The sequence below is a fragment of the Argopecten irradians genome, chromosome 11 (genome assembly GCF_041381155.1).
Source record: "Argopecten irradians isolate NY chromosome 11, Ai_NY, whole genome shotgun sequence".
NCBI lineage: Eukaryota > Metazoa > Mollusca > Bivalvia > Pectinida > Pectinidae > Argopecten > Argopecten irradians.
This window is the reverse complement of record NC_091144.1, coordinates 18,749,334-18,772,523: the sequence shown is the minus strand read 5'-3', so window position 1 is coordinate 18,772,523 and position 23,190 is coordinate 18,749,334. Positions and strand designations below refer to the sequence as shown.

The 23,190-nt window shown below is 34.7% G+C and overlaps 1 protein-coding gene across 1 annotated transcript; it reads right to left on the bottom strand.

Annotated features, from left to right (window-relative positions):
- Window positions 1-12,655: 12,655 nt before the first annotated feature.
- On the bottom strand, window positions 12,656-17,437 carry LOC138334451 (micronuclear linker histone polyprotein-like). Its single transcript, XM_069283113.1, has 3 exons — window positions 17,404-17,437; window positions 15,949-16,159; window positions 12,656-15,623 (listed from the first exon to the last, which is right to left on the bottom strand). Exons 1-3 carry the CDS (start codon window positions 17,435-17,437, stop codon window positions 12,656-12,658), a joined length of 3,213 nt encoding a protein of 1,070 aa, XP_069139214.1.
- Window positions 17,438-23,190: the final 5,753 nt, after the last annotated feature.

The window sequence follows — 23,190 nt, the reverse complement described above, 5'->3', positions numbered from 1 at the left end:
TTCATTTCATAACGTAGAGCGGTATATTCAAAATTAATACATTTCCATGATAATCCTCCATATCTTGTGAATTTTCGGCAAGTTATATCCAAGTAAATGGTTTGCTTCTGACATAAAGAGCAGTTAAATTAAAATATCACAAAATAAACTCTTTATTGGAAATTTGATAATCATTTTAGATAGTTTGACTTCGTAAAGATCTTATCTGCACTGTCTGCCATGTTGCCTCTTGTACTCCTCCACTCAGAATGAAGAGAACTCAACTCACAAAAAATCTCTTGTAATAAAATTGGTATGGAATTTCATGAAAAATTCATGAAATGCATGCACGACCAGAGTAGACATATTACAACAGTTACTGTGCTGACATGTTCAGTGTCAAAGATGGTTGAAGGCCTTACCTGTAGCTGTAGATTAGTTACACAATAGCCATAGTTAGCATTGTACATCAGAGTGCCATGTTTTAAGTAAGAGAAACACCTCAAACTGTAGATTAGTCAAGATAATGAACAATGTACTTATTACATAATTTGTTTACACCAATTTATATTTGAGGAAATAGAATATTTTCAACTATTATCCCGACTGTTCAATAAATCCCTGTTTATTGCACAGTTCAAAGTTATATTACATGCTTCCATGGAAACGTTATATTGCACGGTTGAGATGTTATATTGCACGGCTTTAGGAACACCTCACTGTTGTTGTCTAGTTTTGTAGACGACTTCTGAGGAATCGCGCGTAACAGTGAGTTACGTTATTATGACGTCACAAATGTTCACGCTCAATTTCGCGCTAGCTTTATATATCTCGAATCAAGCACATCATGTAGACGTTTATCGAGTAGATGACTGGCACGGCGAATGTATTAGATTAAAAAGTTGCATGCAGGTCTAATGATGTTAAAGAAGACAATAAGACATTCAAACCGGAGTTACAATGTGACGTACGTAGGTAATACGTCAATCTTCAATAGGACTTGAAGCTTATCCGTACGGTACGGTGCTTGTGATTTTGTTAAATGATTGTCGTATTCGTTTTATAAAATATTAAACTGAAAATAGTGATTATGTAATAAAACAAATATTTTATGAGTTTCTGTGCTCTAATTCATAATATTTACCCTTCGGTGGTGGTAATAAAAAAATATCATCATTGCACTAGGCCTTCGTCCTCGTGCAATATAACATTTGTTGATTACCACCACCTCGGGTTAAATATTATGAACTAGAGCACAGTAACCCATGATATATTTGTATAATAGGGAATTTCCATTAGACGGATAGACTATAACTAGGTATTTATAGGGAATGTCCATCAGACGGATATATATTATAACTAGGGCTATATAAGGAATATCCAATAGACGGATAGAGGCTATAACTAGAGATATATAGGGAATGCCCGTTAGACGGATAGACATTATAGCTAAGGATATATAGGGAATGTCAAATATTGATATAATGATAAAAGAAATACATGTATCTCATTAGTCCGCTAAACATGCCTACATGTATATTATTTGTTTTTCCTTATTATAAAGTTTATATCTTAGGCCAATTAAAAAAAACTAATAATATTGGCCGGTTTAGCGGACTAGTAGGCCTACCTAATTATATCATGACAAATGAAAATAAAATAATGGTAGAAGCAAGTATAAAACCATATAATATAATGAAAACTCTTCTTTATAGCTGCAAAAACCTTAACAATATATGAATATTTACTCTTAGGACCTCTTCACAAAACTTCTGCATACGTTTCAACATTTATTAAATTTAAACAGTAATCAGGAACTTGTAGTCGATAATTTGGTGTTTTCAGTCGATAGCAGATATGTCCATTAAACAGATGAGATTTCCTTCGGTGAATGTTCCCACATCGCGCATGCACACAGGGATTGTTTACCTTGTCGAAAGATAATAATATGAAATAGTGACTAGGTCGTTTCTATTTATTTTCAGTTTTTTCTCCATTTTGAACAATTGTTATACAAACTTTTCAATTTTTTTATTAACACAAAGTACACAATTTTTACAATTATTTTCAGTTCTATAATTCGTTTTATCTTTTATTACATGATTTTTTAACGATTTAGTCCCTTTAATGCATTCATATTTGGAATATCTGCATTTTACCATAGAACTTGAGAAACAAGTTTAATATTAATTTAGATACATGTAATTCCATATAGAAATTGATTCCGTTCTTAACATTCAGAGTAGTTTATATTAAGTTTTTTTTTTTTTTTGCTACATGATTTTTTATAGACGAAATAAAGACCTAATATATATTTAATATACAATTATCGACCTATTTTCAGGTGGATACGGTGAGTTATCAACCCGAGTAAGTTATATATCCCGAGGCCGGAGGCCGAGGGTTATATCATTTACGAGGGTTGATAACTCACCGTATCCACCTGAAAATAGGTCGATAACTGTTTTATTATATGAAACATACATATATTTACCCGGCTCTTCAAAAAGAATTAACTACAAAAACAGTATGGTATTTGCAAACTTTCTGTTTACAAAAGTAGTTACATGTAGTATTAAAGGTAAATATCCAAATGCTCGTTGCTAACGGTGTAGACTCACTGACTGGTAGAACCGGAATATTGTATCAACTGCCCGTCTTGCATTCTTGAACGTTTTCCATACATTGAAGCAGTTCATTTCTGTTGATAACCGTTGATCGCAGTAAACTTGCTGCCTTCCGCCTTAATAATGACGTCACAATAGACTGTCCCGACGTCATTGAATGAGGGAAACTCCCGTTACGCTATATTTGGGTACGACTCGACGTCAAAAGTGATTATGACGTCACATCTCAAGGGAATTTTCCTCGATCTATTTTTGACACAGGTTACTGGACTCGCGAGAGGTATCTGGACTGAGTCCAGTAACCTCGCGTGCTTTTCGCCGCCGATTTCGGGGTTGATATCGCAGTTGATGAATACTTCTGAGAAGCGTATCGGCCAATCAAAAGACAGCAAAAGCAGCAGTCATATAATAATATACAATTATCGACCTATTTTCAGGTGGATACGGTGAGTTATCAACCCGAGTAAGTGATATATCCCGAGGCCGGAGGCCGAGGGTTATATCATTTTCGAGGGTTGATAACTCACCGTATCCACCTGAAAATAGGTCGATAACTGTTTTATTATATGACACTTACGTGATATTAAGCCAGCTCTTCAAAAAGACTTTTAAAACTACAAAAAACAAGATGATATTTGCAAACTTTCTGTTTACAAAAGCAATTACATGTAGTAAATGGTAAATATCCAAATGCTTCTTGCTAACGGTTTAGACTGGTAGAACTGGAATATTGTATCAACTGCAGCCCGTCTGGCATTCTTGAACGTTTTCCATAAATTGAAGTTTGCAGTTGTCACCGTTGATCGCAGTGAACTTGCTGCCTTCCGCCATGTATGTTGCCGACTATAATATTGACGTCACAATAGATTATCCCGACGTCATTGAATGAGGGAAACTCCTGTTACGCTGTATTTGGGTACGACTTGACGTCAAAAGTGATTATGACGTCACATTTCAAGGGAGTTTTCCTCGATCTATTTTTGACACAGGTTACTGGACTCGCGAGAGGTATCTGGACTGAGTCCAGTAACCTCGCGTGCTTTTTGCCGCCGATTTCGGGGTTGATATCGCAGTTGATGAATACTTCTGAGAAGCGTATCGGCCAATCAAAAGACAGCAAAAGCAGCAGTCATATAATAATCTTCGTTAAATCTACGGTAAATTTAAAAATGTAAAAGTAACGCCTCAGAAAATATTTTAACATTTTAATAATTTTATTGAAAGACTAATAACACTTTCTATAACAATCATCGCCTATTACTGATTCAACAAAACATTGTACATCTCGTATCGTTATGGTCTATCTAGATTCCAGATATTTTTGGGACGTCACAAGTCCTTATTTTACTAATAGTATAATTATATTAATCATGTTTGTAAAACTATTATAGATAATCCTTTTATATTATAACTAAAATGGTATTGGACCAGACTTATCCAAAAAGTAAAAACGCATCCCTACAACAATGATTGAAATCTTGACATGCCCAACTAAGTACACATTTATCAATCAGAAATCCTTTATTGCCAATGACAGCTGACCGATCGCCAGGTCTGCCTCCTGCTCGCAAACCGTGTTTCTATTCAATGTCGGCGCAATGCAAAGTAAAGTGCAGTTTGATTGACAGCTGGCGATCCGTCAATGCTATAGTTCGGCGTGTATTTATTTGTAATAAGATTGCGATCCATATGCAGACCCGATTAGCGTTACTTGTACCCAAAAAGACAAGAGTAAAGTAAAATAAACCGTCGATTAGTCCCACCATCCGATGATTGTGACGTCATCTTTTGACGTGCGTTTCGTGACACCATAATCGCCTGATGGTGATACTAATCGACGTTAATACTCTTGCAATAAAATTGGGAAATAACTTTTTTTTGGACGTTTAGAAGAAATTTCTTGTGATGGGAATGAAATAGCTGTGATGCATAATTTGCTTTTGCTCGACCAAACTGTCCCAAATAAAATTTGATATCCCGTTTGTTAATTGTTTTTATGATAATATACATTATGCATACCAATTCCCAATAGTTACTCTACATGAAAGTTTATTGGCTTGTTTTTCTTCTTGTTTCAAATTTTGTATTTCCTTGTTATAAGTACTTTATAGAGTACACAAGTAGAAAATACATTATTTGTTGTGGAAGGGTCATATTATGTTTATTGGACGACAACGACCACGCATTCACAGTTCAGATCAATTCAATATCGATATATAAGTAAATATAACCACATATATAAGGTAACGGAATGGAATGTTGATCATGTTTGTTAAGTTATCAGGTCGATTTTAACGGTATACAGGAAGTATGAAATGTTTATTAGTATAGGCTATCAACCAATAAAGACAATCAAGACAATAGAAAATATACTATTATATGATAAAATGCTCTCATGATAGCTGTTATTGTCGAACGCCTTCGATCACCGTTTGAGACCTACTGTTGATTGACTATGCTTCGTACTTTTTGATAAATATATCATGTGGAGCAATTCAATCAGCAGTGCGTTTCCGACTGGGGGTTGGGGTGGTAAGGCACGCAAATTATTCACCAAATTATGCGCGATATGGCTATGTCTCATTATTAAAGATGCCTCCTCGACCTCCAGTAAAAATTGTGATCCGACCTGACCGACGTTACTTTCAGTAACATCATAATTTTGTCTAAAGCTTAATTTTACATGTTAATGAATCTAAACTGTCGGTGATAATTTTCCTTTCAAATACATTTTTGTCCTCCGGTCCATTGTGTGTTATATTTAAACCGACAAAGAATAATGCATTTATCTGTTTTAATGCAAAAAAAACTAGCATACATAATCCTTCAGATGAGTTGTAAAGCCTTAAAGATAAATGTATTGTACTATATAATAGTTTTGTCTTTTTTACATGAATGTTCTGTGTGAAGTTAAATTCATGTTATGCACTTCTCATCTATTTCTTTCTAAGATAACAAGTATTTGATATTTTATACAGAAAGTTATATCTTTTTACATTTTTATCTAACAGTTACAGTTCTTTTAAAATAAATTATACGATGTAAATAATTTCGAAATAGTTGCAATTACTGACTAATGTACATGTATCTTTCCGAATACTCTGGACGCCTATTGAAGTCAATCAGGAAAACAAATAACCGCCACACCCCAGAATCTCCCAGAAAACACGACATCTGTGTTGCCATGGGGAATGATATGGACACATTTTGACCCCCTTCAACCACAGTCAGAAATGTGGAACAATACAACTGGATAAAGATTGCATGTTTGTTTAGACTAGACCTACCGACAGTCACACATTTTGGGTATATGTAAAACTTTAAGATGTGAAAAACAAAAATAGAACAACTGAATTAAATGCAATAGTCGGAACTTGGTACATAATATCGCTAACTCGTGCAAATTCTGAATGTGCTGTAAGAAATATATTGTGCCACGAGATTCGATCTACCTGTTCTATCTTTTCACTAGACCGACAAAGTAACAAAATCTGGTTCCCTGGTAAGTCTGTATTTCATTCATGTCTATTTTATCTGTATATATCCAGTCATGTTACTGTATTATTGAATATAATACTTGCATTTAATAAATTCCAAATCGAATTTTTAAGACCTTGAATTATTCTTACAACGGCTACACTAAGATAAGAAAAACATGTTTGAGAACAACAAACCTCGCGTCTGGCAGCCATTATCTAAGAAGTTTTCTTTGCAAAGTATATACATTCACCGTCTATCATCGGTACACCGGATATAGCTACACTCGAAGCGACAGCACAAAACACCGATAATTACCGATGATAGACGGTGACATTGCATTTACCCATGGTATTTAGCAGAATGGCAGAATTGAATTGGGGCCAGTGGGCCTCTTGAAATTCTCAAACACTTATGTTTTACTCCTAAAATTAATTTCCATATCAATAACATATATAATCTTAAGCCCTGATCAAAACAGAAATAAATGTCATCTGTAAAGTTAAGTACAAATTGGCACTTAAGGCATCTTGAAAATCTCAACATTCATTTTTTTTAACCTTTTGCCCATACCAAAAGCATGACGAACAATCTTTTATCACATAATCCGCCTGATATCCAGTGATTTTGCTCGTGTAATGTTTTTGCATATGTCACTAGTGTAACATGATCTGGAGCGATTTTCTTTGGTTGGGAAAATTAACTTTGACGCCAGACAGAAACAATAAAAATGACGTCAGGACGGCGGGACAAAATGGCGGGCTCTGCTGAATTTTCGGAATTCGTTTTGACGTGAAATTCTTTGTTATATAGGAACTTGTAGTTGAGTGATAAAAAGTATCTTGAAACTTCTTAGACTCGTTTCATAAAATCTCATACGCAATTAACACTCATCTAAGATTCTATATATATTATTGTAGAAATCATTATAAGTTGTTATTGGTAACAGTTTTTCAACACTTGCACTGAAACGTCACACTGGTTATTTCGGTTCATTGTCCCCTTCGAAATTCGCTATTTTCATCCTGAAAATGAAAAGTTTATTCCCATCACCACACTTCTTTATCTATCAACCTAAATAAACCTACTCATCAAACGCTCTTTCCTATATTCAGGTTGATATTCCGTCTTTGCATATTACAGAGTTAGCTCCCTTGCGGGTAGGTATCAATTGTTACGTATTTATTTTGTGAGCGCAATTTACGTCGTTTCGTCCGAAAAGTATGACGTTACGCTCGGAAACTCATGACGTCACAATCAATACCTACCCGCAAGGGCAGATAACTCTGTAATATGCAAATATGGAATCATATGAACAGTTGACATCCCAGTTGAGGAATATTGATTTATGTAGTTATTATTTCTGTAAGGAGACATCCAAAGAGTATAGGTTGGAATATCTTAAAACCTTATAACCTTAACTAGATGTGATGTCAAAGAAGCTCACTTCAGTTGAGATACAACAAACAATGTTTTTTAATGCTTTTTTTTTGCAAGTTTATCTAACAAGATTTATCTAAATTAAATCAGAATTTGCTTGAAGAAAAAAAATCATTTTTATTTTTTAAATTTCTTTAAAAAACTTTGGCGATAAAGGTAAACATAACGTGACGATACCCAAATTAGTACGCTTCCCAAAATTGGTACACTACTCAAATTGTTACGCTACCCAACTTGGTACGTTACCAAAATTGGTACGCTACCCAAATTGTTACGCTACCCAACTTGGGTACGCTACATATGTACCAAAATTGGTACGCTTCCCAAATTGGTACGCTGCCCAAAATTGTACACTTTTATTATATACGAAACATAATTTTCAATTTACGATTTAAACTGACAATAATTATTCTGAACAAAACATTAAGTATAGGAGAAACACCAAAAACTGTGGAATAGTCAAGATAATGAATTGTTCGAGGACCGTAAGGGCCGAGAACTATTCATTATCTTGAGTATTACCCTTACTACCTATTTAAACTTTGAGACCTATTCACGATTCATTTATTTACCTCACTAGGAGAACAAGAATCATGATTTGCATGATTTTTTTTAAATCCATGCAGAGGTACTATATGGTACTCACACTGAAACATTTACTCAGTTTAGTTTTCACTGTTCAACATGGAGGACCATAAATATGTATACATTTTTTGTAGCTCTGTATATGCAATAGTGATGATTTTTGGATATGAATTTGAAGTGATTTGGGTAAAAATCTTTTCTCATGCAGCACAGGCCTTAGAGTGAAGTTTAGAAGAAGAAAAAACAACAAAATAATCCCCAACGTTTTGGATAAAAAGAGTGTGTTTTTTGAAAGTATTCATTGGGAATTATTATCTTCTTGAAAGGTGTTGGGATGTTAATTTGTTTAATTGATGCCATTTTTATGGAATATGAAGTGATTTGGATAAATGAAGTGATGGGAAAAAAGCATGTCAAGCATCTGTAATTTCATTTTGGCAGAAAATTCAGCATTTATCTCATGGGATTTAATCTTCTCTCTTCTGGATTTGTTGAAATTAATTCTTCTTTTTTTTTTTGGTTATGGATACAGTGGCTGTGAAAGAACTTATCAAATTTATTTTGGAATGAAGTGATGGAAATTGTATACATATATGCATGTATGCATGTATATGTATATCGGTATTATGAAAATAAGTTTACAAATACTGTGCGATCACAACAACGTTGACAAGTACCTGGGTTAATATTTAATCCATCTCTCCGAGGATTTAATGAATGAGGATGTATTTCTGATTACATGCTAAGCTATGTTCACCTGATTCACTACATTCACCTTCAACTGTGGAATAGTTACCTTTTCCCGTGGAATAGTTCACAAACTATTCCACAGCAAAAGGTAACTATTCCACAGTAGAAGGTGATAATAGTAGACTTTGCTCCGACTATACCTCAAGCTATAACAATAGATAACATCACAGCCATGTTTTAAGGTGATTTATAGTAACGGTGACATTTTTCATACGTCATATTCTTTCCTCTTGCTTATTATTTCTATTTAAACATGAAAATAATAAAATTGTGAAGAAAAAAACCGGGAAACGACATCGTGCGACAACCCTAAAACCCCATAAATTTTAGAACGAGGAAAACAATAGCTGAATGGGAAATTATTGACAGATATGTGGCTAAAATAAACTAAAATGTATTTGAACTTTCCTTAAATTAATTCCAAACTGTTTTATCATGTCTAGACCTTTATCAATCAAATCAAATTTAGGAGGTGTACAACACAGGACTGGACCGGGGATTCTTCAAAGCTTTTTATTTATAAGTGTATGCAATGCTGACAAGTAATCAAATTATGAAATTAAAACTAAAGGCATATATTTGTTGAATATTAGGAGAAAATCTGAATCGAAGCACACGTTAGAAATTTTTATCAATTATCTTCAAAAAGTGTACCAATTTGGAAGCGTCATGTTAGATAAGGATATTTATGTAATTCGTCATAACATATTTTCTGCTTCGATTGACCTGTCCATGACTTGTCGGTAGTATATCTCTGGATTTTCCCACCATCACCAGCTGTCCACTTAGCTTTGTAACGCCTTTCGGTGACCCGACACACAAACATTAAAACTCATTGCTAGATTCTTAAAACATCATTTGTAAGCTAATTTAAATTGGACTTATAACTTACTCGGTGCAATTCACTATGAAAATATTAAATGAGCTGTAATGCTTATGTACCAGTCCGTGTTTTACTTGCAATGAAATATGACTGAGGAACTTAATTGTTTTAGAAACACTGTGATATATATATAGGAATTTAATGTATGAACGCGCTCCACGGGATATGTAGATAGCTTCTGCTATTCATAGCCGCTATGAAAATTAGAAAAATACATTCAATCCATATATTTACATTAAAATAATTTATAAAAATAAAAATTATTGAAAGTTTATTATATCATATTTAAAATTATGACACCCTTTTACGGCGAGAAACGAGATTAATGGAACAGCTGGATGACAAATCGTTCCACAACGTCGCGTTTTCAAGCTTCCGCCTTCCGGTCGACCTATAATTTGAACACTAATACTTATCTACACAACGATTGTTTCTTAAGTCATACTTTGATTTCAAGATGTGAAAACAACGCGAATGATATAAAATTAGCGTCGATTAGTTGATTATGACGTCACCAACACTGAAAATATTAATAATCCAGAACAAATCGTACCTCACTCACGTCGTTTTGTATCTCGAAATCGACATATTTTATAAGTTCTTCTCTTTAAAAATCTGTGATGTTTTGCCTCCATTATCGTTTTAAAACATTTTAAGGCAATACTTTCATATGAAATGCATAAGGAGTTCAAGCATTGCATATGTCAAGCTAGATTGAGTTCTCTCCCTTGATGTTTGTCATATTATGGTAGTTGAATTTGAAATAACAATTCCTCAGTAGAATTACCCAGCTGTCCTACATTAAGACACATTGTAGTGTTTTATGTTGACTTGCTAATTATGTTAATTTAGAAATGATAATTACTTTAATAACTTCACATTTACGGACGTTGTTATGTACTACCGACAGAATTAACACATTTACGGACGTTGTTATGTACTACCGACAGAATTAACACATTTACGGACGTTGTCATGTACTACCGACAGAATTAACACATTTACGGACGTTGTCATGTACTACCGACAGAATTAACACATTACGGACGTTGTTATGTACTACCGACAGAATTAACACATTTACGGACGTTGTTATGTACTACCGTTGTTATGTACTACCGACAGAATTAACACATTTACGGACGTTGTCATGTACTACCGACAGAATTAACACATTTACGGACGTTGTTATGTACTACCGACAGAATTAACACATTTACGGACGTTGTCATGTACTACCGACAGAATTAACACATTTACGGACGTTGTCATGTACTACCGACAGAATTAACACATTTACGGACGTTGTCATGTACTAACGAAAGAATTAAATTAACACATTTACGGACGTTGTCATGTACTACCGACAGAATTAACACATTTACGGACGTTGTCATGTACTACCGACAGAATTAACACATTTACGGACGTTGTCATGTACTACCGACAGAATTAACACATTTACGGACGTTGTCATGTACTACCGACAGAATTAACACATTTACGGACGTTGTTATGTACTACCGACAGAATTAACACATTTACGGACGTTGTTATGTACTACCGACAGAATTAACACATTTACGGACGTTGTCATGTACTACCGACAGAATTAACACATTTACGGACGTTGTCATGTACTACCGACAGAATTAACACATTTACGGACGTTGTCATGTACTACCGAAAGAATTAACACATTTACGGACCTTGTCATGTACTAACGAAAGAATTAAATTAACACATTTACGGACGTTGTCATGTACTACCGACAGAATTAACACATTTACGGACGTTGTTATGTACTACCGACAGAATTAACACATTTACGGACGTTGTTATGTACTACCGACAGAATTAACACATTTACGGACGTTGTCATGTACTACCGGCAGAATTAACACATTTACGGACTTTGTTATGTTATGTACTACCGACAGAATTAACACATTTACGGACGTTGTCATGTACTACCGACAGAATTAACACATTTACGGACGTTGTCATGTACTACCGACAGAATTAACACATATTGTTACATTGTATATAGTACAAATGCTTGTAAACATATCAGTGCAGTATATCTCCAGTTTAATAGTATGTGTGCTATTTCTTATTGAACTTGTAACAGAAAAGTAAATAAATGAATGAACGAATGACAACTCAAAGAATAATGACTTCAAATGATTTTATTTTGAATCAAATAAAATTTAAGTGGATGACTGTGTTATTTATGTATTTATTATACTGTTAGTAACAGAATGATAATGTTTACATTTTTACCAATTAATCAAACTGAACAGACAAATTGTAAAAGGCGAAAATATAAAATCATTGTATTAGCCAAGTTTTATTAGATAATCTAAAGGCATGATTGTTTGTAAATTACATATTCTTCGGATAGTTTGAGTTTATGACAGATGCTTGAGTTTTCACCAAATGTGTTAATGAAAAAAAAAATCATTGAAGAATATGTGCCTAAAATGATAAGGATCTAATAGATATCTAAGTTAAAGTTTGATTAATTTATTTTTATTGACTCAAGTTATTGTTATCGAAGTCATTTGAAAATTTCGAAAAGAAGGGAATTGTTTTTAATATTCCAGATAGAAATGAGTATTTACTATATTATCTAAGTATCATGTTCCATGTATTATCAAAACACTGATACCACACGTTACCAAACAGAAAAGTGGCTTAAAATATGGGTAAAATCGAGTTATTTCCCGTTGATTGTAACACGAGTATACTAAATTTAAATACAAGAGAATACAAGTGTTAAACTATAATCTTACTATAAATGTAAATATAGCCTATTCTTTGCACAAAAACACTACTTTTAGAATATTTTGAAAACATTTAATACTTATTACATGCAAATGGTAAAATAGAAAGTCCGCGATAGTTTTCAAATCTAGTAGGAAGTTTCTTCTTCCGAAGTTGGACTTTGTTGGTTACCCTTACCCGTCTCGCCCATATCGAATTTTGACGAGGGCATGAACTGGACATTATCGTGACCATCGCTTTGGGAAAACGATGAAAAAGCGGGGCGATGGTTGTTCATTTCACCTCGAAATGATAGGTCGTTTGATCGATTAGAATCATTCTTTTTTCGTGATTTAAGAAATGGGACAGCATAAACATCCGAACTGTCCCTGTCTTCTCCCGACGTAAAAAGATCTTGAAGCGAAGGTCTTTTGGATTCGAAAAATATTACATCAGTTTGAATGGGGGTGCTTTCATTTTTTTCTGTCGAAGAGTTTGGTCTCCGAATTTCTATCTTTATCTTCGAAGTTCTATCAATGCTATGGTGGTATGGCAAACCATCTGAACTGTTTCGTCTGCGGCCTGACTTTTTATCGCGTCTAGATTTAATTTCATCATTGCCTGAATGTAAAGACACTTCGTCATTCGACTGTATGGTGTTATCGAAATCCATGTGTCGTGTGTGTGATTTTGTTTTATTTTTTCTATCTGGAGTGTTGCTTTTGTGCTTTGATTTCTTTTTGGCAACATTTGATGTTAATATCCTGCTAAAAAAGCTGCTATTTAATTTCATTTTCTTCCTTTTGACCGACTCTCTAACTTGATGACCGTTTTTGTCTGTTTTTCTTGTGTGTGAATCTCTTACAGTTCCTGCTTTTTTCTCAACCTTTTGTATGAGACTGGTGCACTTGCGTTTTCTCTTTCCACTTTTGCAAGGAGTTCTTACTTTCATTTTATCCTTCGGTGTCTTCTTTTGTGATCGGGATGTCTTTTTGCGTTTATCAGACGAAATGTGAAATGTTTCAGTGTTCTTTTTAAAAGGGGTTATATCTTTGTCTGATTTCGTCTCATCTTTTCCTGGTAGTTTTCGGGATTTCTTCTTTTTATTCTTTAATGGTATGACAAGTTTTGTTATCTTTTTGTCCTTTTCAGACAAAGACTTCTTTTCAGTCTTTAACGAAGTCTTTTTTTGACTTGTGTTCTTGTTTGTTTTACCACTATGAGATATCTTTCTTTCGTTCTTTGTGCTATCCTTTGATTTCGTGCGATGCCGACGTTTTTTCCTTTTATTTTTTTCATTCGATCTTTGTGATTCACTCTTTTCATTTTTTGATGAGTTATCTGATGGTTGTAGATTCTTGTTTCCATCTGGCAACCTTACCACACTCTGTTTTATCTTTTTGTCTGGATTCGATCCAGTTATAAAACTTTTTGTTTGATTCTTAATCTTCTTCCTACGTTTCGTTCTTTTCTTTTCGTCAGATATAAGATTTCTTTTATCATTTCTGTCCCTTTTTGACAAAGTGCTTTGACTGGGTACCATTAATTTGTCTTTATCAGAATGAGTCTTCAGTCCGTGCGATTTCTTCTTATAATCTGTATGTCGGCGTGATCTTTGTTTGTGTTTTCTGTATAGAAAACCCTTCAGCTCTTGCTTTGCCTTGCGATCATTAAATAGCTTAATATATTTGCGAATGATATCCTTATTTTTTTCAGACAAATTATTGGACATTCTGGTTTTCTTTTTGCCCTTTTTGTATGATGAGACTTGTCTTCCCGTAATCGGTTCAGTCACTTGGTTTTGTAGTGCTTTTCTTTCCATTTTACCGCCAACGGATATGAATTTATGCATCATTCTGGATTTCCTTGGGTAATCCTTAGCTTTCGTGCGACGTCTTTTCTTTTTATTTTCCCGTGAACTTTTTAATTTTGTTGTGTCTATATCTGTGGAATTGTCTTGATCGTATTCTTTCTTTTCACTGTTCGGATACTTTAACAACCGGCTTGTTTTCTTTTCGTCAGGATCTGATCGGGTAATAAGAGTTTTCCTTTGCTTCTTTTTCCTTGATAATTTGTTCTTCCTTCGTTTCTGTTTTACAACAAATGTATTACCAAGCTTTCTTTTAAATTCCCTGTTGTTGTGTAATGGCGAACTAGGCTTTCGTTTCGTAATGCTGTTCTTATCAGATGAAATCTGAGTTTGTTTTGATTTCCATTTTAATTTCTTCTTGTCACTTGTTAATGAATTGCTATGTCGACGAGGTCTCTTTTTGTGTTGAACAGTAGAACCTTTGATCCCAGCATGTTTTCTCCTCAATAAATTTATGTATAAACGAATTTTCTCTTTTACCCTATCTGATAACTTGTACGGCTTCCTTATTTTCATTTTGTTTTTCTTCGATAATACAGTGTAACCGCGTGTTTCTTTATTGCTTTTGTTAAACAAAGTGACATGTCGACTTATTTTCTCGTTGGTAATCTTGGATAGATGACGCCGGCTTATTTTCTTTTTACCCTGATCTACCAATTGTTTCAATAAACGAGTTCTCCTTTTACTCTTTTTAGAAGTTTTACTCCGACCTTGTCTTCTCTTTTGTGACGAGGACCTATGTCGACGAGTGGTCCGATAACGACTAGAACGTTTTCTGTGTTTCATAGAAGAACTACGACGGTGTTTCCTCTCTTTATCTTTCCTTGTAGAAGTTATGAATATACTTTTGTTGCTTTTTGGTAAAGTTATTCGTCGGTTTATTTTTTCTTTGGAAGTTAAAGAGCCAAAACTAGTTTCTTTGATGTCATCTTTTGACAAATCAGCGTCCCTGCGGAATCTCCGATTTCCATTATCTACTGTTCTTCCTTGATTTTGATTCTCAACGTTTTGGAGACTTTGGTGCTTCATAGATTTCTTTTTCCTTTTATTTGATTTCCGTCGACGACGCGACTTCCGTTTTGAAGGGCTACGTCGATGTGATTTGGTTTTGATTTTACTAGATGATGTTGTCCGCACGGAGTCAGAGTTTGGTGAAGATAGGTGAGTATCAATCATTTCGCCTAAGGTTGACAGAGAGAAGGGGTGGAAAGTTTCCGTACTCCCCTGGAATAATGCCGGGTTGTTTCTGTGAAGAAAAAATATTGATAACTATCTTATAGCATATGCGTATATAAATGGAATTTAATGAAATTACAAAACCAGCATAATGTAACACGTTCATTAAATCATGATTATGATATAACACAATGTGGTCAAAAATGTGAAACCACTACAATGGTATCTATAGCTAGTAACTGTGTGTCGATGTTAGGGAATTCGGGTCTGGCAATTGTCCTCCGAAAATCCCGGCCACGAGAGATTGGTCAAATGTAGGTATTACGAGTGAAATCCAGTTCTGTATCAAATAACCGTAGAAATCTAAAGCTTCGTTTTACAAATACTTTACTTACTGCAACATCATGTTCCCATGTTCACCAAATTCCATTTTAGACAACAGCAGGGCTTGTTGCATTTCTTTCATCATCATTCTCTCTGTGTTGACATCAAATAGTGGGGGCACAAAATCTGGAAACCACATCCACATCGGGAAACTATCGATGTAGTTCCCACTACCTTTGGCCTGGCTGGAGATGTCCGCGGACGAACTCCCGTTAGTCTTACCTAAATATCAATTTACAAGAAGAATAAAAATCAAAATTGAAAAGTACCATCACTAGATATGACAGGAAAGCATATGGAATCAGTTACTATGATCCGAGTCATGAAAATGAACTGTATTTCACACAAGGATAATGTTAATCAAAAATACAGCATTTATTGGAAAAGATGATAGTAAAAACGTTTTGAAAAATATTCAAAATTTAACTCCTCGGAGAGTTAGTCAACGATATCGATCATAAGATTCAAAGTTAGAGTTTTCAAATAGGAAACTATGGCAATAAAAAACCGTCGAGATAAAACTAATATCTGTGTTTCTTGAATGAGAAATATCTTATTTGTTCGCACATCAAGATCAATGTTGTATACGTCATTTACAATAACTATAATAAGGACTTCATTAGTGTGCGTGAACGTACACAGAATAGTATATAACAAATTGTCCATGTCTGTTGTCAAGGCCAGAGTCAGTGAAGCGAAAGGTATATAAAAACATTATTAGCTGTGTTATCACACACACAGCTAATAACTAGAGCAAGCCCTAGACCGTAAAATCGAGTAAAGTACTGTATATTTGTTAATAAATTCGAGGGCTTCTTAAATCAACTAAATTTGCAGGTTCATCCAAATTCGCTACAATTGATAGCTAGCGAAATTAATCAAAATCGTGGTTTTACATATCAGAGCCTGTGGCATGAATGACGATTTCAAAGGTGATAAATATAATTCGTAAAAATAATTAAAAGCTTCTGTGCAAAAGTTAATTTAATTTTGCTTATTTTACACCCGCGAAGTTTGTTAACTATACAGTGTGTGAGATGGGTTATCGGGTATACATTAAAATGATATGTTGAATAGAAATATGAGTTCAAGAAGTTTGTTCTTCAATTTTGATATACAATAAATCAAAATTGATGCGAGTATCAGAACCTTAAACAGCGTTAATTTGCTTTGTGATAACACATTAATACTACATGTATAATTGAATGCAAACAAACAATACCAGCAAGTAGAAAATAGAAAAATAAAGTATAAAAAAATCCCCAATACTCTTAAAGAGGACATTAAAAATATGATTATGGACAAACACATCGGATGAACTACCTTCAGCAGGCCCAACGATAAAAGTCGATATCTGTACCAAAGCAGACGACACATAGAGCAACCACATTGTAGACATCTTTTCAGATTCTTTCATCCACAGGAGACGGTTTTCTCTGAAACAATCATTTATCTTGTAAACTAACTTTCTGATTTAGCAATATCTTCTTCAATAAACATTGTGATACACTGCGATAATAGCAAACATAATGGTTTTCAATTTCGAAAATCTATTTCCTAAATTTCATTCAGTTGGAATCCTGATAACAAAATGATAAGATGTGCTTAAGCCAAAGATTATAATGATAATAGCAAATTAACGCAAATCACATTTTTGTTTAGTTTTAAAACAAAATACGAAATTATATAATCTACGCTAATAATTTCATAAACAGATATATTTCATTATATTTGGTCCTCATCTTTCTAGATTATTCTTAAAAGACTTGCAGTATTACTTCCTCACAAGCGTATTCGAGCCAAAAACGTCATTTATTCTTTTCACAATAAGCATGTAGAATTAAAAGATGATGAAGCGTTATTCCTCTATAGTTGACAAGACAGTTGATGTAGTTCTGATGACAAAGTTACAATAGTTCCCTGATTTTGATTATAATGTTTAAGTAATATTTTGACAATATCGATAAAAATATTATCAATAATACCTTTATTTGTTCCTAAATAAATCCCTCATTTTCAAAATTTTAATTATCTAGTTTCTGGTGTTAACTATGAGCTTGCTTTTCCGTGAATAACGTTCTCTATTTTTTGCTTTAAACTTTTCTCGGTATGAAATATAAGGTACTGTATGTGTATTGTAATGAGCCGGGAGAAAAAATGTTTGATACTCATTTGCGACGAAAAACTGAATAAGCTAAGTAATATGCTGAATAAAGCTAAGAAAAACTGTAAAAAAAAAAACATGTTAAATTCTGTAACGCTATTTAACTCCATGTGGAATAAAATCTCTATAAAATGTTTGTGTACTGATTTTCTGTGTGTTACTTCTGTTATGTATGACACTAAATACATGTAGTTATGAGATAAGGGAGATAACTCCTATAGCTTTTTTTTATCAATACATCCTATGAAGGTCATATCATTGATTTAGGTTATAGAACTTTCTAGAATTTAATCATGTATAAACAAATATGTTTGTAAACATGTTGATTTTAAGTAGAGATCTAGAATGATCTATTTCCAGAAAGTTATGTGTGTTTACTTGTTTACTGTTTTTAGTTAGATATTTCTAGAAGTAGAAGGTTCTCCAATATTCTTGAATTAGGGTTTAGCTATATATACTCCAACTGTCCAAAGCTAATTAGAACTGTAATGAGACCTGTAATAAGACATATCAAGAATTGTACAGCGCCATATAAGATTCTATTGGGAGAGCTATTGTGACTTTATCTGTGGATTATTACAACACTTTGTGTGGATTTATTCATATTGCCTGGAACTTTACAAATCATCTGTGGACATTCAATTTTCCTTGTGGATTTGTGATTATTGTTAATTTGAAACCTGGAAGGATCAAGGATTATACCAGGACATTCGCATACAGATAAGTAACACTTTAAATCATCGTACTAGTCTTGTACCACCACCAATTACTTTAGATATCGTAAACCATCTCTGTATAATATTGTATATATAATTAAATTGTGTTTTGAATTTAGCTGCTGGTTTCTCCTTTCTGTTATTCGTTCATGTAACAGAAATTGGGGGCTCGTGTCCGAGATCGATATTCAATTTGTGAAATCTAACTTTGAAAAATTAATTAAGAAATTTTCAAAATTTGTGTACAAACTTTGAGTTTACATTTGAAACCAACAGCTAGATAAATATGACTACTATGCAGGTAGAACAGTTTGTTAAAGCGCCATCCCTGGAAGTTCTTTTGCAAGTTAGTAAGAAGGATTTACTATTATTGGGTAAACATTTAGGCCTTACTATCAAAACTAATTTGAGGAAAGCTGAAATTAGGAATGTAATTATAAGATATTTTGTTGACAATGGCAAATTTGACTCTAGTGCATTAGATAGTATAGAGGAAACAGTCACTTCAGAAATCCAAATTAGACAAATGGAACTTGAACATGAAATGAAAATGAAACAAATAGAGAATGAAATGAAAATGAAACAAATAGAGAAAGAAATTAGAGAAAGAGAAATAGAAAAGGAGTTAAGAGAAAAAGAAATAGACAAAGAAAGAGAGTTAAGAGAAAAAGAAATGGAAAGAAAATTAAAAGAAAAAGAGATCGAGAGAGATCAGATGTTAGAACTAGAGAAGCAGAAAATTCAAGCTGAAACAGAACTTAGAATTAAAGAATTAGAGCTAGCTTCTCAAGACGGTTCAAGTAATCCAACTTTTAGGGGTTTACAAGGAAACAGAGGTTTTGATGTCAGTAGAAATATTAGGTTAGTTCCTCCTTTTCAAGAGAAAGAAGTTGACAAGTATTTTCTACATTTTGAGAAAATAGCTGATAGTATGAAATGGCCTGAAAGATAAGCTTACAATGCTTCTTCAGAGTGTCTTGATTGGTAAAGCTAGAGACATTTATTCTTCTTTATCTGTTGATGATATTTCAAATTACCAAGTAGTCAAGAAAGCTATTTTGAAAGCTTATGAGTTAGTTCCTGAGGCTTACCGCCAGAAATTTCGAAACTCGAGAAAGAGAGATGAACAAACTCATGTAGAATTTGCCAGAGAAAAGGAACAATTATTTAATAGGTGGTGTGATTCTAAAGAAATTGATGAGGATTTCGGTAAATTGAGGCAATTATTGTTGATAGAGGAGTTTAAAACGTTGTGTCCACTCAAACATAAAAACTCATTTAGATGAGAGAAAAGTTGAAACACTTAGTGAAGCAGCTACAATGGCTGATGATTACGCTCTCACCCACAAAGGCTCATTTGTTAGAAACAGTTCTCAAGACAAAAACAGTACCACAGTACTAGTAAATTTGGTTAGCCCAGGAACCCAACCTTTAGTGGCCCTTCTAACGACAAACCTAAATCAGGTGATAAGACAAAGTCTGATTCTAAAACAGATGATGGGCAGGTGTGGGGTCTCCTTCTGGTCCTGTTTGTAATTACTGCAAGAAAGTAGGGCATACTATGTCTGAATGTTATTCTCTCCAGCGTAAGGAGCAAAGGCGTAAACAGTCAGTTCCTTCTGTGTTAGCTATGTCAAAGCCTAGTCAGAAACTTAGTGATATTGTGGAAGATTCTAAAGTGTCTGTTGAGATTAAGAGCTCAGAGTCTGATAGCGTCTTGGAGAAGTACTCTCCCTTCATTTCTGAAGGTTTTGTTTCACTTACTAGTGATATTACCAACTTGAAACCTGTGAAGATTTTGCGCGATACTGGGGCTTCTCATTCTTTGATATTAGATGGCGTAGTGCCTTTGTCTGAGGAGACCTCATCTGGTAGTAGTGTTTTGCTTCAAGGTGTAGAGTTAGGTTTTGTTAATGTGCCTCTCCATTGTGTTTATTTAAAGTCAGATTTGGTTACTGGGCCTGTCACCATTGGTGTTAGACCGGAACTTCCGATAGAGGGCGTGTCGCTCATTTTAGGCAATGACTTGGCTGGAGAGAAAGTTAGGGTAGATCCCTTAGTGTCCAGTATCCCTGATAAAACAGATGATGCTGAGACTATTCAACAGGAATTTCCTGGTATTTTCCCTTCTTGTGCTGTAACTCGTTCAATGAGTAAGAAGGTTTCTGATGTTGCAGTAGTTGAGGATCATAATAGTCCAGGGTTAGGTGACACTTTCTTGGCTCATGATATAGAGGATGTCGGGAGCAAGTGTGATCTTTTGAGCAATCCTGTAGACTTTGATAGTGATAGAGTTGTTCCTAACAAGGGTACTTCTTTGTCTGACATGATGAGCAAATCATCTTTGTCTAGAGAGGAGCTTATAGTAGAACAGGAGAAAGATCCTGAAATCTCCTTATTGTGTAATCGGGCTTTGAGTGAGGAAGAGGCTGAGAAAGTCCCGGTTTGTTACTTCCGTCAGTCAGGTGTGTTGATGCGCAAGTGGCGCCCCCCTGATGTGTCTCCCGAGGAAGACTGGAAGGTTGTCAATCAAATAGTTGTCCCACCGAGGTATAGGCAAGATATTCTAAGTTTGTCTCATGACGTACCTATGGCAGGGCATTTAGGTGTGACCAAGACTTATAACAGGATCTTAGATCACTTCTTTTGGCCCAAGTTGAAACGGGATGTGGCTGATTTTTGTAGGTCTTGTCATACTTGTCAGGTGGTAGGGAAACCTAATCAGAAAATCCCTGTTGCACCTTTGCACCCCATTCCAGCATTTGAGGAACCATTTAGTAGAGTCATTATAGACTGTGTAGGTCCTCTACCCAAAACTAAGTCTGGGAATGAGTATCTTTTAACTATTATGTGTGCTTCCACACGCTTTCCTGAAGCCATTCCACTAAGAAATATTAAGGCCCCTAACATAGTCAAGGCTTTGGTTAAATTCTTTACATTGGTTGGTCTTCCAAAAGCTGTCCAATCGGACCAAGGTTCGAATTTCATGTCTGGTATTTTTCAACAAGTCATGTACCAGCTCCAGATCAAGCAGTATAAGTCTAGTGCTTATCATCCAGAGTCTCAGGGTGCGTTAGAACGTTTTCATCAGACATTGAAGAATATGATGAGATCTTATTGTTTTGAAAACAAAAGAGATTGGGACGAAGGCATACACATGTTGTTGTTTGGCGTTAGAGAATCTGTACAAGAATCTCTTGGCTTCAGTCCCTTTGAACTTGTGTTTGGACATACTGTACGTGGTCCTTTGAAAATTTTGAAAGACAAAATTTTGGACGAAGATTCTAAAGTGAATCTCTTAGATTATGTGTGTAACTTTAAGCAAAGGTTGACAAGGGCATGTGAATTGGCAAAAGAAAATTTGGCCCTTACTCAAACCAAAATGAAAACATGGTATGATAAAGATGCCCGTGCAAGAAGTTTTGATCCAGGTGACAAAATTTTGGCTCTATTACCAATACCGGGTCAGCCTTTGCAAGCTAGATATTTTGGACCTTATATTGTTGAGAAAAAGGTTGATGATGTTAACTACATTGTACAAACTCCAGGGAGGCGCAAGAAAACTCAATTATGTCATGTTAATATGCTTAAGAAATATGTAGATAGAGAAGAGAGCAAGACCTCTCAACCTATTGCTACTTTGGCCTCTGTACCATCACAAAGTGAAAGTACAGCTGATATTTGTAAATTAGACTTAGATGGTGGTGTACAAGATGTAGGTTTAGACTGTGGTGTTAAGTTACGGAATTCAGATGTGCTCGCGAACTTGGACACGAAACTGTGTCATCTATCAGAAAAGGAACGCAATGAACTTAAAGATTTGATACTTGAGTATAAACATTTGTTTCCGGATACACCAGGCAAAACAGATGCTATCTATCATGACGTGGATGTAGGCGATGCGCCACCTGTCAAGCAACATCCTTACCGTGTCAATCCTTTGAAAGAAGAACACTTAAAGAAAGAAATTCAATACATGTTGGACAATGATATTATTGAACCAAGCAAAAGTGAATGGAGCTCTCCATGTGTTCTGGTGCCAAAGCCAGACAAGACATACCGGTTCTGTACTGACTTCAGAAAAGTAAACTCTGTCAGTAAAACAGACTCTTATCCAATTCCAAGGATTGACTCATGTATTGACAAAGTTGGCAAAGCCAAGTACGTAAGCAAGTTTGACCTGTTGAAAGGATATTGGCAGGTGCCATTAACAGAAAGAGCTAAAGAAGTGTCGGCATTTGTAACCTCGCAAGGTTTGTACCAGTACAAAGTTATGCCATTTGGTATGAAGAATGCCCCGGCAACATTTCAACGTCTTCTTAACAGCGTGATATCAGACCTGGAAGGCTGTGATGGATACATCGATGACGTCA

What these genes read in the sequence shown, in the direction of transcription:
- LOC138334451 (XM_069283113.1), bottom strand. Translation starts at nt 17,437, where the DNA reads ATGTTTATTGAAGAAGATATTGCTAAATCAGAAA. An exon ending in AGATATTGCTAAATCAGAAA is followed by an intron (nt 16,160 to 17,403) that starts GTTAGTTTACAA and finishes ATTGATATTTAG; the next exon opens with GTAAGACTAACGGGAGTTCG. An exon ending in CATGGGAACATGATGTTGCA is followed by an intron (nt 15,624 to 15,948) that starts GTAAGTAAAGTA and finishes TTTTCTTCACAG; the next exon opens with AAACAACCCGGCATTATTCC.